Here is a 14,827-nt window from a genome sequence, read left to right as displayed (position 1 = left end):
AATAAACATGGGATGCTGTGTTTTACCTGCAGGACACAGCTGACACAGGGCACTGCACAGGTTGGAGTAATAGCCTTCAACACAGTCAACACACATAGTCTGGTTCGTGTTTGGTTCTTCCCCTGCACCACACTACAATGCAAAAAATTATATTCAATCTTCAACAAACAGTCCAATTTAATAGCACAAATACACTTTTTTATTAAGGAGCAATATTATTCAGGGGCATTTTACATTATATATGATGTCATCATTTTTATTACCATTTAAAACAAATGTGTTTATAAACACTGTGCTGTGTTTCTCTGCATGTTTTGGATGCTAAAAAAATATATACCTTTAATGCACTGTAAGTCATTTTAACTAAACTAATAAATGTAAATATTTTTTAATTAAGTTTTTAATCTGAGAAAGGATGACTCTAACCTATGAAATCAAACATCCATTTATATTAGCAACAGTTACACCACCCTCGCCTGGCATATTCGTTTATCAGTGGCATTTCTGAACCTGAATAAGACACTTTGTGCAACACAAAACAGATACATTCGTTTGCGCACACCTTTATTTGAAAGCCATCAATGCAAATGAAGCCAAAGGGGCAGGGCAGGCACTGTGTCAGTCCATCTGGAGAATAATGTCCTGAATGACACGCTGTAGGGATGCCTGATCCACCATCACAGGAAAAACCGGCAGGACACAGCTTGCAATCCACACGATCTTCTGTGCTAACCAAACCTGGGGCACAGGGCTTTAAAAAAAAGAAAAAACAACATCTGAGCATCTAACCTGATGTCAAAATATGTGATGAAAAATGATGGTGACATAACTAGAAATTATTTTAAAAATGAAACAGGACACCTGGCAATCTTGAACAGTACTCTTTCCGGTGTAAGGGTTAAACATGCCCGTGGGACACTTTCTAGGTGCAGAAACATTTCCAGGACAGCTGCAATAAAAAACAAATATTTTATTTATATTTTTTTGTCTAACGTAATTCTGTAAAGGATTTTACTAAAAGGGAAATTTATTACACTCACAATTGGCCCGCGGGACATTCAAGGCAGATGCCTGATGAAAAATAGGTTCCCTCTGAGCATGATATATGTGTCTTATTACACTGAATCAAATACTCTGAAATATCAGGTTTTATGTCTGCACCTGCAAAATTACATCATGTAAAAATAACTCAAATTAATAATAAATTCAATAAACACATTGCAATTCGGATATAATGCTGTCAAAGCTTACCTGATACAAGGACATTCCATATTTGTATTAAGTTGTTCAATGCTTCAAAAGAGAAAAAGAAAATGAAATATCGGTGCATGTTGAACATCGCTCAAGCTCCCCGTTTCATCTCTGCAGGCTTCTGTCCTCGATCGCTCTGTAGCCCCTTTAAGTCCATCGGTGAATAGGGACACCTCAATAATTGAAAGTGAAATTCAAACCATGTAACTCAATTCCATCAGAAGCCATTGATACACTTACTGGGCAGAACTGTGAACTTTATTGTCTAGAATAACACTTTGTTTTTTAAAACACGGACTGTACAGGATCTTGTTTGCTTTCCGATTTCTTAATGTTAAGACTATTAATATTTTAGACTTACATGCATTTACATATAAATGTACCAAATAAAATCATCTGACTGCTTGTAACGCCTGGACTGATCTCACTAATCTATCAAAAAAATCTGGGTTTTTTTAATCTTATATTCTGGATAAATGAGAATTGTATTCATTTATTTACTGAATTTAGATTTTGGGGTTAAATACTGCACGTATGACCTGCATTTTTTTTTTTTTGGACAAGTTTACCCAGAGATCCAGACAAATCAAGCAAAATAAAAATGAATGTTTGACATTTAAATGAAATATGAACATTTAAAATATACCAACCACACAGGAACAAGTTTAAATAGATTTTAGTGGAGTAGTTGTGGTTTGTATGGTAATGTGAAGGCATGATGTTTCCTGTTCCCATACGTTTAAGTGAAACATCTGCAGCTTTGCACCAACCTTGAGTTTCCACTGCAACGCATGAACGTGATCTAGTTTACTGCAGCAAAACTATCAGCAAATGAATTAATCAAAGTGTTGAGAAAGACACTGTGATTCATTAACATGGATGATATCAATAGTCTGACTGGGAAAAATCACTCAGGCAATCTCAGCATAAACTGTTTGGATCTGTAGGAAATGTTAATTAGGTAAAAAAACAACCATCAGGGAATAACTGGAAATGTGTTACCCCTCTACTATTTCATTCATTAAAAAAAACTATATTTCTTGAATGTAAATTCCCAAAAACCTTAATAATGAAGATATAAAATATAATTGGAATATACTGTTTAATGCATATCTTTCCTATTAGCTAAATTGTGACCCAGTCTGTGAAAACTAGTGATGCACCGATGTATCGGCCGCCGATATTTACCGGCCGATTTTGATGAATTTGAAACCATCGGCATATCGGCAATAGCAGGAGAAAGGCCGATACCGATTGTTTATTAATTAACTGCATAAAGAAATCCATTATATGTAAAAATGAGTTAATGTTGTTAATAAAATAAATGCTGAATAGCAAAAACCACCTTTGAAAGTTGTCATGCTGTCTTATTATATTTGTTTTAGCTTCATTTGTGCCTCTCTTATTATGTTGGTCAGTTGAATGTTAATCAGATCCAATCCATGTTCAGTAAAAATAATTTGATGCAGAAATAAACTAGCTAATAGACCAACTGAATAGTATTGTATACAAGTGTTTAATATCGTTATCGGCCAGAAGATATCTGTTTAAATCGGTATCGGCCCACAAAAATCCTATCAGTGCATCCCTAGTGAAAACCCATCTTAAGTAGTTTTTTAGTGATTGACTGTTTTCTACATAAAATCATAATGTAAAGAACATACTGTAAAACCTTGATATCTTTAATATTTACTGAGTAAGGTCATGTCAAATATTGAAATGTGAAAAAATGAAATCAAACTTTTATGCTCCTAATCTCATAATTAGACTGGATTATGAGACTTTAGCATAACCTTCAAAGATGGTGCCACGCAAATCAGAAACTACAAGAGGCACAATCTCATTTCACAATGCATAATAATGCATCAACACATCTGTTAACCACATTTTCCGGAGGCAGGTGCATTGTGTGAATGAGGTCCCACCCCTTGGGGAGGAGCTACTCTTTGTTTTTTCCCATTTGATCAATCTCACTGTCATTTCTCATTTATATATTTAGACACAAGAAAAAAAATCTCCCGAATGAAAGCCAAAACATGGCACTGATTCTTGTGTTGCTGTTTTTAAATTTCAGACTCCAAGGTATGTAATGACTTTTTGGTTTTCCATTAATGCCTTATAAACATTTACTTTATTTCAAAAAATACTTAAATTGTGTTTGTATGTGCAGTACATACATATAAATGGTTTTCTGTTTATTGCTTTATCACTTTTCGCAGCCACCGTGACAAGTATGAATACCGGGACCCAGCCTCAGATTAAGAAAGTAAAACTTGAAGAGCCGTTTACTTTAATTTGCACGTACAATTGTTCCAGTGGCTTCACTCGTGGTTTCTGGATATGGGAAGATACACCTGCATGTAACAACTGTGAATGGAGTAAAAAATATTCAAAATTGGGAGAAACGTGCAGCCAAATCTTGTACACACCCTATTTAATTATACAGCAAACCCGCTATAACTATTCTTGCTTGTCTGAAGAGAGCGATCACCCAGGCCTTCCTCATAAAACAGAGCTTCTAGTAACATTGCAAGTTCAGGGTAAGAAATATTAACTGTACATTGAATGTGATGAAGAATAATGTCTTTTGTTTACAGTCAAATTAATCCCAGACTTTATCTGAGTGTGATGTAATTGTGCTTTCAACAGATGAATCTGATAAACCTGTAACACCTCCTAAAGCACAAGGTGAGTTTGATAATTATTCAAACTTTATTTGGTTTAATTTGGTAACGTGTAACTGCCTCACATATCAAATCTGATAAAAATGAATTCAAATTCTTCATATGATGACTTTGTACTGGATTCCAATTTGCTTATAGGTTTAGGTCCATCTCTAAGTGTGAAGATGTACAGAAATCACATGGAGTCAGATGAGGTGTTAACCTCATTATCCACCATAGAAGTGATGGCAGGAACTTCACTCAGACTTCATTGTATTGCCCCTGACAATAAACAGTGTGAGGGGCAGTGGGTCAGAGAAAACGGTTCAATCCCCAGGTCACCAAATTACACTGTGATTCAGTGGAGTCAAATTCAAGCAGAGGATGGTGGGCATTACAGGTGCCAGGGAAAAGGGATTTGTAATAGCCATCCTATAACTGTGGAAATAGAGGTCATCACATCTGGTGAGTTAAAAAAAAATTTCCTAACACGCACTTTCATATCCAAATACAAAACAGTCTATTAAGTCAGCTTTACTATACAGATGGATTCATCTGGGCCAAGATCTTTGCAGCTTTTGCAGTGTCTGCAATATTTGTCCTGGTGGCCCATCTAGTATATCTGTGCTACAGAAGAGGGTGTAAGCTGATGGATACAACTAGTTCAATGCATGAAAGGTAATGTGCAACCTTATGATCCTAAAAATGTTTCCCAACACATCATTAGTGGACGGTGACTTCTTTTTTCGAGGGCGCACGATGCAAAGTTCGTCACTACATGTATGTAGCCCATCATGTGTGTTGTTCGTCATTTCAAAATATGTGTTCGGCGTGACAAATGAACCTATGTGCATCACGGTCTTGTCAAAATAAGTGCCTGCTGCAGACGCATCTAAGAGGCTGTTTACACTTGGCATTAACATGCGTTTTCGTCGATCGGATCACAAGTGGACGACGTTAATGCCAGGTGTAAACGGTGTTCAAAACGTTTTGAACGCGTCCACTTTCGACCACTTTCAACCACATTCAGAGGTAGTCGAAACCACTTTCGATCGGATCGCTTTGCAGTTGCGGAACGCAATGTGGTTGAATGCGTTCGGACAGCCACATGCGACCGCCTTCTCTCCACCCATTTATCTAATCTGAGGTATTAAACACTAATTTTACGTCTTTTTTGACTTCTGCCGTGAACATACGGTGAACAGCGCTATTTTTAGCCTTTCATTGATAAAACTACTGCGGGGTGTTCTCCGTAGTTTCGTTTTGAAAGCGTGAAAGTTGCGCGATCCTATTTCATCAATTGCGCTGAAAATTCAGAAAAAGCTCCAACAAATAAACGTACAAAACACTGTGCAGCATGTATACTTGCTAAACAATCAGCGGGCTCCAACATAATATAAGTTTGCGTCCATATAAACTCATAATTACTCCCGCTCGCGTTTGAATGACAGCAGAGAGACTCGCCCACCGTCTCACAGACCATCCCCTCACAGTATTCAGGACAGATGCGGTCGAAAGTGGACAAAAGAGACGGATTTAAATACCAGGTGTAAACGCAATGTGTCTCTCTCGTCCACTTGTGATCCGATCGATGAAAACACATCTTAATACCAAGTGTAAACAGCCTCAATAGGGTTTATGATAGAAGAGACACTCGCGTTTGCCAGATACTCGCATAATCTCATACGTAATCAGAGTTCACTTTTAAGGGAGTGAGTGTCTTGTGTGTATTTTGTGAATGTGAGCGTCTCTTTTATCATAAACGGTTTTGACGCGTGTGCAGCAGGCATTTACTTTGACAAAACACATGATGCACATGGTTCACATGACGCAACAAACACATATTTTGAAAACACAAGCAACACACATGACACTTATTTTAAATTTACGCCCCTCGTAAGAGCAATCATAAGCCGCCACTGCGACATATACTGTTTTTAATCCATATTTCTGGTCTCTTATAGCGTTACATCCAGAAATGCTGTGGTGATGGGACCAATCGCTCAAGGTGTTTATTATTGTATTTTTTTAAGAGATCTACTTAAGCCTTTAATTTGCATTTCACACACATTATCGGACAAAGACCTTGCCTATTTAACAATGGTTAACAGACGCAAACAACTTTATATTTTGCGATTTTCCCCAGACACCCAGAGTGATCATGAAGTCCCTTACGCTGACATTGTGATCTCTGTGAGAGGATCCAGCAATCCAGATTTATCTGACACCTTTGACCAGTCTTCAAAACATCAAAGACCTGTAAGAAAAATATAAGAAGTTAAATTCTGAACTATTTTCCAAGTTTATTGTTTCATTTTAAGGGACCTGATATGTGTGACTGTTTAAATCTGTGCAGAGATGGAAAGATGAGACGAGAGCAGGGCTACATCACGCTACATCTGACAGGCTGCTCATTCACTCTAAAGAGGTCACCAGGAAATTAAGCACAACATCAGAATACGCTGTGATTACTTACTCCTGTGAGGCTCTTAGTTAGTTAACGAATTGTTTAACTCTTAGAAAACAAGGTGGCAAAATCATAATTTCTGTTTTCTTTAATTAAACATTGTGTATATGTAAAATGTATGTGCGTGTGCACCATGCTTATATAGTTGCTAAGTACTGCTGTTTTTAGCATTTACCTGTATCATTATAACAAAAATACTTTTATTACGATAAATATTTATCATTAGGCAGCTCCATATTTTTACTTACATTTTTACATTTCATTTTTATTAAAACTTGTTTAAAATTGGGTCTGTCCATTTAAATATTTGTGTATATTATACTGTTAACGATTTGCCAATTGAAATGCCAATAAATAATCTGAATGTGAAACGTGTTATGACCCTCTTTGGGTTCCGTAGTTGGAACCTTGTTTTGGTTGCGTAGCAACAGCGGACAACATTTATCTTGGAGTTTTGAATGGTAAGAAACTTTAAGGCTGTTCACTTGCCGAAATTATTCAAATATATTGTAAATACAACTCAGAAAGACAATATGACGATAATATTTACGTTAATCAGAGTAACTGGTACACGTTCATTAAATGATAACTGTTTTAAAGGTGAATACCGAACATACAATGACAAACGATAATGCTAAAGCTTAATATGTTACTCTTTCTAATTATTTAGAAAACTACGATTTAATTACTCCAATTAAAACATAATTTACGTTGGAAATTATCTTGCAGATATAGTTAATAACAGCATGACATTTTAATAAATGTGTCTCATTCCTCATTAAGCTAAAGATCCGAGGTGCAGTTTAAGATGTCTGTTCCTTTCTCCACAACAAACCTGCGTATTCCCAAAGGGTTTGGGAATTTATTGGAGGGCCTTGCCAGAGAGGTGTTGAGAGACCAGCCTGAAGACATCCCCGCGTTTGCTGCACTTCACTTTGCCAAGCGGCTTAAAGCCAGAGAGGGTGATTTTCTTTTCGCCTTGGCTTCATCCATAACGTACACCGTTTCTGTTATTTCACGGTTGAGTAAATAACTGGACACGTAATCTGATGTAAAAACAGCGGAGTGATACATACTTTATACGTAGTACCGGTTGAGATTACTTCTATGAGGGTTGCGTCCCGACTGACCAATCACAATCGAGTATTCCAGTGTAATAATAGTTGTGAATGTCATACGTCTCATATAGTCATCATTACTACTAGCATATTTAATAACATTTAACTTAGTGCCTAAAGCATGCATTATCCAATAGGGAAAGTCTGGTATTATTTAATCTACTTAATGACACTTTAGTGTGCACTATTTGCAAATAATAAATTAATCTGCATGTCATTTGCTCCAGTAAGTGGCCTTGATCCAGCAGAGTGGGGTGCAAGGTTGGAAGACAGGTTCTACAATAATCATGCATTTAGGGTAACCATTTTAGTTTGTTTCATTTTTTTGACACACACTTTAATTCAAAGTAACGTACAGAACAGTGCATTCAAGTTCTGATCTATTTGATTAGCTTGCATTAACATGTTTCTGTTTGATTTTTTACATTGTTTATTGCAGTAAGTTAATCTAAGTGGTGCATGTTGTTTGTTTGTTCTTCTCACAACAGGATACAGCAACGCAAGGACGCTCCATTTCACCTAAAGTGAATGCAAGGTATGTATTACATGAGAAAGTGTGAACAGTTTGTCAGAGAGGAACAGCCTGCAGCTACTTTTAATGACACAGTGAGTGAGATAGCAAAATATAGGCAATACAACCGAGATGGATGAAAGTAAAGTATTTGTCGGATCTTAAAGTGTGATTTCTGGTAGATTCCAGTCCATTTAGGACATTGTAGTAAGGTGAAACTCAGTGAGGCTCTCTGTCTCTGAGACAGGAATTTAATAATTTAACATAGATTAGTGTCCGAGCACAGATACACAATCTCGCTTACTTAAAATATCACACATTGTTGCATATAAACAACTTCTTAAATGTCAATTTTCAGAAACAAAACCGGTGATTCTGGAACTTTTGGAAACAATGGATCTCAACACTCCATAGGAAAAGACCTCAATGCTAATAATTCTGGTAATTCAGTCGACACTGCAGTAAAGAAGAAATGTGAGTTTGATAAGAACCTAGATGAGGAATCCGGTGAGGCCGAACATGGACGTGCTGCAGAGTTGTCCTATGTGGGACGAGCAGATGTTAATGCTCAAGAACTCAAAAACCCTAGTGAGGTTCCAGAAATACAATCAGAACATACAGAGGTACAGAAAGACAAAGAGGCGGCACAACAATCTGTAGATATAGACATCTGCAGATCTGAACTTGAGCCAACACCTCTTCCTTCCTTTGGTGGTCTTGCAAACGTGGATGTATGTGCTCAAGAAATAAACCCCCCTTTAAGTGCACGTTTTGAATCAACTGAGAACAACAGAGACTTGGAAAGCCCTTTGCTGCCAGACGGTGAACATTCAAAATTGCAGGATGTGCAGAACTTACCAAATAACCAAGTAAAAGAATCTTTCATTGAAACTCATTCACATATTGATCAGGATATAGGCAAACAAGCAGATCAAATGTCTGAGGATGAAAACACAGATGAACCAGAATTTTATGGTCATATTGAAGATTCAGAACAGGATGTCCCATTACTGGAGGACACTGGCCTAGAGGAGAAAATCACTGAGAAGGTTTACTTGGAGGAGTCAACAGAAACAACCCATGTTCTTAAAAAAGACATAACTCAAACAAGTAGGACAGACGCAGAGCAAGAGACAGAGGAGCATAATGAAGAAAAAGATGAATTACTGCTCAATGAAGACTATGAAACCAGCACCACCGAATTTGTAGAAGATGACCCTGCCGTGGAAACAACCAGAATTAAAGACACATACATTAACTACGGTGATGAAACATATGATAGTAAAAGTGAAGTCATAGATGTGCTGGATGAAGTTGTAATGGGCACCGATCATCAATCTTTCACCTATACAGGTGAGCACGAAGATGAGAACAGCATTGATGAACAGAGTACTTCTAAAATTATGGTGGATGAAGACCTTTTGGAAAGTCAGATTGATGCTCCAGAGCCAGATTCCCAAATGATTGACTATGACAGTGAAGCAGAGGTTACACAGGATGTGACAGGCAATGAGATTTTAAATATCAGTGCAATGGAAAAGGATCCAACCACAGAGACCTTAAATGAAGGCAGCGATCTTGACAGTGATGGTTGTGATGCTGAAGAGATGGATGATGATGATGACATAAGCAGAAAAGAGAAAGATCAAACCAAAAGCATGATGTTTAATAAGCTTTCAAGCGTTCATGAGCAAGATAACATGAAAAGTGATGATTTAGAACTAAAGGAAGATGTTTTGCCCTCTGAAAGTGAGGTAGCTCAATACATGACTTTGCCAGAGGGAACTGAGAGCGAAGCAGAGGTCATGAATGAACATCCTACTGAAAACTCAGAGACTAATGAAGATCAGGAGGATCAATCTGAGCTCCAATGGGATGAGAGCCGGGAGAATCCTCAAAGCAGTGAACAAAAGGTATCTCCATATCTCATTTTTTCAGCCCCACCCACTAATACAGTATATAACAATGATGGTGTTCATAAAGACAATATGGATACTTGTAGTCGAATTTAAAGTTTATGTTGTGATAGAAGACACATTCTTACTTTGGTTTCAGACTGTCCCAAGTTAACAAGTAAAAATAAATCCTTCAAGGACAGGGCTGATCAACAGCTCGGCTCTGTACCTTTACACGGTCTCTGGAGAACTGTGATTGAAGATGCCCCTTAAATAGTCCTGCTCCTCATTACAATCATGCTGGGTTTAACAAGTATGCATGAATTCTTGCACTACATACTGGTCACGCTATGCACAGAAATGTTTTGATATTTCACCGAAAGGTCAGAAGAATATCCATACGCTTCTGTAGAGGGGGTTTGAAGAACAAAATTTGGTGTTGTTTCCATGGAAACATTGTGCCAACCTTTTTTTCTCCCCTGGCAATAATCTAGAGCTAATGCAATCGAGACGCACATACATATCAGATATCACCACCTGCTTGATTGTTCTGTCCGAAGCATTTCAGCATGCGTTTATTAAAAACAAACTATCGTAATGCTCTCACTTTCTCTCTCTCTCTCTCTCTCTCTCATTCTCCAATGTAGGTCATCTAACCTGACCTATATCAACTCCTGTCCAAAGACTTTATATACTGTAGGAGGAGAAAGGGAATCATGCAGTTGCTATTTGAAGAAACAATATTCATGGCTACCATCAATCTCCGTAGTAACTGTGAAGTCACGTCATCTTCTTGATGTGTTTTAACACTTCTGTGCTCTGCGAACTCTGCGAGTTCATTATAGATATCGGCTTCGCACACATAGCAGATGCTGAGAAAATAAAAGTGATATCATTACAGCACAGAGTTTTCTCTTTTTAATATTTTGGCAGGGTAGGAGGCAAGAGATGTTTCAGAGAAATAAAGGGAAATGGATTTACTGTCTGCTTGTTATACTACAGTGTATTGCCACTGGGTGGAGGAGGCACTGACTGTGTGGGTCTGCCTGATGTGTCGAGCTGGCTTCTAGTATTTTCTAAGCATATAAAGAAAATCAATTTGGAAAATGTTTTTGTACTGAAAGTGTTGAATTATAATTGATGTTATTTAATTGTTTTGGACCAGCAGAATAGCATATTTTGCACTTCTTTAAACGTACAGCATTATATGCTATTTCTTTCTTCTATTCTAAATAAAGTATGTCTGATGCTTTTGGTACAAGGTGACAGGAAAGTGAGAATAATGGCGCTATAATCGTCAGCATTAAACCAAATGTTTGAAAGGAGCGCAGACCGAGTGTGAGACTGATGATGATGCTCTCCCTCTCTTTCCCTCTCTCCCTCTCTCTCTCTCTCTCTCTCTCCTCCCACACTGAGATTCAAAATTATAAGGATAGTTGAAGGAGAGGGGTATTTGTTCAAGGCGTTTTGCCCTGTTAGAAGGTTTACGGTCTTTTGCACTTGAAAGACACGAGAGCGCATTCATAAGCATCTGTAACTGCGCATCATGGATTGTCATATTGTAAGTACTGATCATTTAAATAGATAATAATAAGTCAGTTTTTATGCTTACTGTTTAAGCATATTTCAACTTTTTTAAAGGTTTTTCTTACTTGTTTTGAAATTAAAATTGCTGCATAAAAATATATATGATTGTATTTTGAACCTTTATTTAGTGTCTATAAATGTCGATAGTAACTTTAGAAAGAAGTATATTTGAGAATAGTGTTGCTTATGATTGCATTCACAAATTGTGTACATATTTTATCATTTATTCTTTGTGTGGCTGACCATGACACTGTGTACGTGTATGCATGTAGATATAAATTATAAAATGTTTTTGCGTCATATTTTGTTTGTTTGTAGATATTATATTAATTGCATAATGTCATTTGGGAGGTATGTAGACTTGTAATTCTCTTATAAATCATATTTATAAGAGAATTGTTGAACACCTCTGCATATGACAACAAAATATGAGCGTGCATGCGTGTATTTACTTAAAAGAGATTCATTCTTGATTCAAAAGGGGTGGACGTGCTCCTGCTAGGGTTTTACAATAGACTTGTGTATCAACCACACACAAGATGTTAAAAGTCCGCCAACGAGCCATTTACATTGTTGTGGTGGAAAATGCAAGACAGACTTGAGACAAATAACATTACTTCTTACCCTACAGTGTGATAAAATGACAACAAGCTGAACCACTAAAGTGATTGTAGATTTAATGCACAGGCTCGTTTCATACAAAATTGTAGAAATGTTCTGTCCCTGATGGATTGTGATTCATTGCAAGGGGATTTAAGTGGGCAGGAGATACATCATGCTAAATCCACTATGGTTGTATACAGCGAATGGATCTCAAGTGCTAGCCAGAATAATTGTTTTTTTTTAAAGAGCACAACCAGTGTCTGTTTTACAGCAAATGTGAATTTATTGTTTATTTCACCCGGCAGGAGGAACGCAGCCAACCACAGGAAGAAGAGGACATCATGGACATCCCCTTGGATGACCCAGAAGCCAACAAGGCAGCCGCCAAAATCCAGGCCGGCTTCCGCGGTCACATGACCCGAAAGAAGATGAAACCTGGTGAAAACTCTGGGGAGGAGGTGAGCAGCAGTGGTGAGGCCCTCAATGGCAGCCAAGGAGACACAGGTCAGTTCATGTCCCCTCATTTATGTAGTAAAAGTGTGATTCTGCTTCCATATGGTACAGATGTTGCCAGATATCCAACAAATGTGTTATTGCATACTACTGCGTTTCACAGTAGATGAGTCTCTTACTGTTTAAAACAACCTGTCAAGTCCGTAATGAAACGAAATTAAAACGATACATCAATGATGTTTAATGAGTCTTTATAGTTGTATTAAAACTTGCTCAGGAGTGCTGTTTAATCGTTCTAATGCTTTCACATAATTGTTTCTTTAATGAAGTCATTATCAATGAGCACATCTGTCATTTCACTGATCATGTGAAGGTGGTGCCTGCAGCAGTAAAGGGGGTTATTTCTAGATATATACAGAAAGAGAATGAAGTAGTTTGTCCAAGAAATTCATATGGAGCAGTTTGAGTTATAAATATTTTAAATCCAATTGCTGTGAGACTACGATATTAAAGACTCCCACCGATTTATCCCTTAAGTTTTCACTCAAATAAACTGTTCTGCACAAAATTGCATCATTTCTAGAGATTTGGGTAAACTCAATCACCCTTAACTCATTCTCTACAACCCCTTATCGTTCCAATGTACTGTGGGAGGAACCATGCATTATTTGACAGAAAACATCACAGGTACAATTAGTGTCCTTTTTAGCCTTTTTAGGAATGCTAAGAGGTTAAATTGTTTTACAAACAGTGCATCCTTCAGAGATTTTACTTTGAGGCAACAAATAAACAAACTATACTCATAACTCAAACCAACACTTCCATTCAGTAAGTCTTTTTATGCAAGGCCTTTGGTGAAGGATTTTATTTTGAAAGTGGGGCAAGCAATGAAAATCAAGGTGTCCTTCCACCTCCATCCAGGCCCAAATTTTTCTCCTTCAGCTGTGCTTCTCCACCCCACCTCTGTGCCGAATCGAGCAAAATCAACCCAGTTCTTAGTTGCTAAGCATTTTATGTATGGAAGTGCTATTTTTATCTCCAGGTGCATCTGTATTACTTAAACAAGGCTAGAATAAGGTGCTCTGTTTTACTTGGACAAAAATAAATACGTAAGAGTAGCTGGGATCAACCCATATTTTGGTGATGTAAATCAATAGTAATGCTTTAATAGCAGACCTTCTTTTTGACACATCATGTTTGAAGCATATTTTGTAGCCCAGTGGTTCATAAAACATTTTAAAACTTACTATTTGAATTCAACAAAACATATTTAATTATGCAATGTAGTGCTGTTGGTCAGTATCCTTATCTTTCTGATGTTTATTTACGTACATTTTATAAAATTACATTAAACTGGACCCCCCCCCCTGGCACCATCTCACAGCCCCCAGTTTGAGAACCACTGTTGTAGCCGATGTTGATTCACTTAAAGAGTAAATCTGACAGTCTTGTTTGTTTTGACAGCAGGGGGATCAGATGAAGCAGAGACAGATGCCACATCTGGACCAGAACAGTAAAGACTTCAATGTCGATCTCAAGGACGATTTCCAGAGGGACTTTTTATGTCAAAAAAGTAGTAAAATTAGGCTGGATATCTCATTTGATGTGTGAACTTTCTCTGCTTATTATCCAGCCTGGGTGAATAAATTCTCCAGCATGCTTTTGCTTCCCACAGACAGGCATCTGTATACTTCCTAATAATGTTTTATTCAGATATTTGTTTGAATTAAGAATGGATGGTGTACAATTTACCAAACGGTTTTCTCTTCACTGTTTACTTTTCAGTCAGATAGACTAAATGCATCATGGTTGACTTCTGATATTTCTTGTTTTGTTTCTTTGCAGTGGTGGTCTGTTTTGACTACTTTCAGTATATGTAGCCTCAGATAATTTGTTATTTGTCACAATATGTTATCAGTATAATTCTTTATAATGGTGTTGGCTGATTTGTTTGGCTTGCTCCTTGTAATATGTTAGTGGATCTGTTTAAAAGATGAAAAAAATCAGAGCTTCCAGAAAAGTACTGTACTTTATATGGCATGGCAAGACTGAATTTATTGATTTTAATTTCATCATTTTGTTAAATTTTTTATAATTATTTATTAATCATTAAGTCGATTAAAGGTAATGCATATCATTCGAAGTATAGTTTTATGAATTAATGTGTGACTAAGATCTCAATGCTGCTTAATGAATGACAGAGAAGATCATATTGCATGTTGACATCGTCCTCATTAAACTCTGTATCAATTGAAAGTAAATAAATACTCAGAAATGTC

General features: G+C 37.1%; 2 protein-coding genes across 2 annotated transcripts; both read left to right on the top strand.

Annotated features, from left to right (window-relative positions):
• The first annotated feature begins 3,251 nt into the window (after window positions 1-3,251).
• LOC135771124 (uncharacterized) lies at window positions 3,252-6,627 on the top strand. The gene is made up of 8 exons (XM_065281212.1): window positions 3,252-3,333; window positions 3,471-3,791; window positions 3,901-3,939; window positions 4,074-4,379; window positions 4,460-4,592; window positions 5,879-5,922; window positions 6,061-6,173; window positions 6,271-6,627. Exons 1-8 carry the CDS (start codon window positions 3,288-3,290, stop codon window positions 6,409-6,411), a joined length of 1,143 nt encoding a protein of 380 aa, XP_065137284.1. The 5' UTR covers window positions 3,252-3,287; the 3' UTR covers window positions 6,412-6,627.
• A 162-nt stretch (window positions 6,628-6,789) lies between these two features.
• nrgnb (neurogranin (protein kinase C substrate, RC3) b) lies at window positions 6,790-14,827 on the top strand. Its single transcript, XM_073815575.1, has 8 exons — window positions 6,790-6,842; window positions 7,165-7,343; window positions 7,727-7,797; window positions 7,988-8,034; window positions 8,369-9,923; window positions 11,443-11,466; window positions 12,401-12,599; window positions 14,016-14,827. The coding sequence occupies exons 2-8, from the start codon at window positions 7,190-7,192 to the stop codon at window positions 14,063-14,065; spliced, it is 2,100 nt and encodes a 699-aa protein (XP_073671676.1). The 5' UTR covers window positions 6,790-6,842; window positions 7,165-7,189; the 3' UTR covers window positions 14,066-14,827.

This window comes from Paramisgurnus dabryanus, chromosome 8 (genome assembly GCF_030506205.2).
Source record: "Paramisgurnus dabryanus chromosome 8, PD_genome_1.1, whole genome shotgun sequence".
NCBI classification, from domain to species: domain Eukaryota; kingdom Metazoa; phylum Chordata; class Actinopteri; order Cypriniformes; family Cobitidae; genus Paramisgurnus; species Paramisgurnus dabryanus.
The sequence above is the reverse complement of the archived record's forward strand: the minus strand, read 5'-3'. Positions and strand labels throughout refer to the sequence as shown.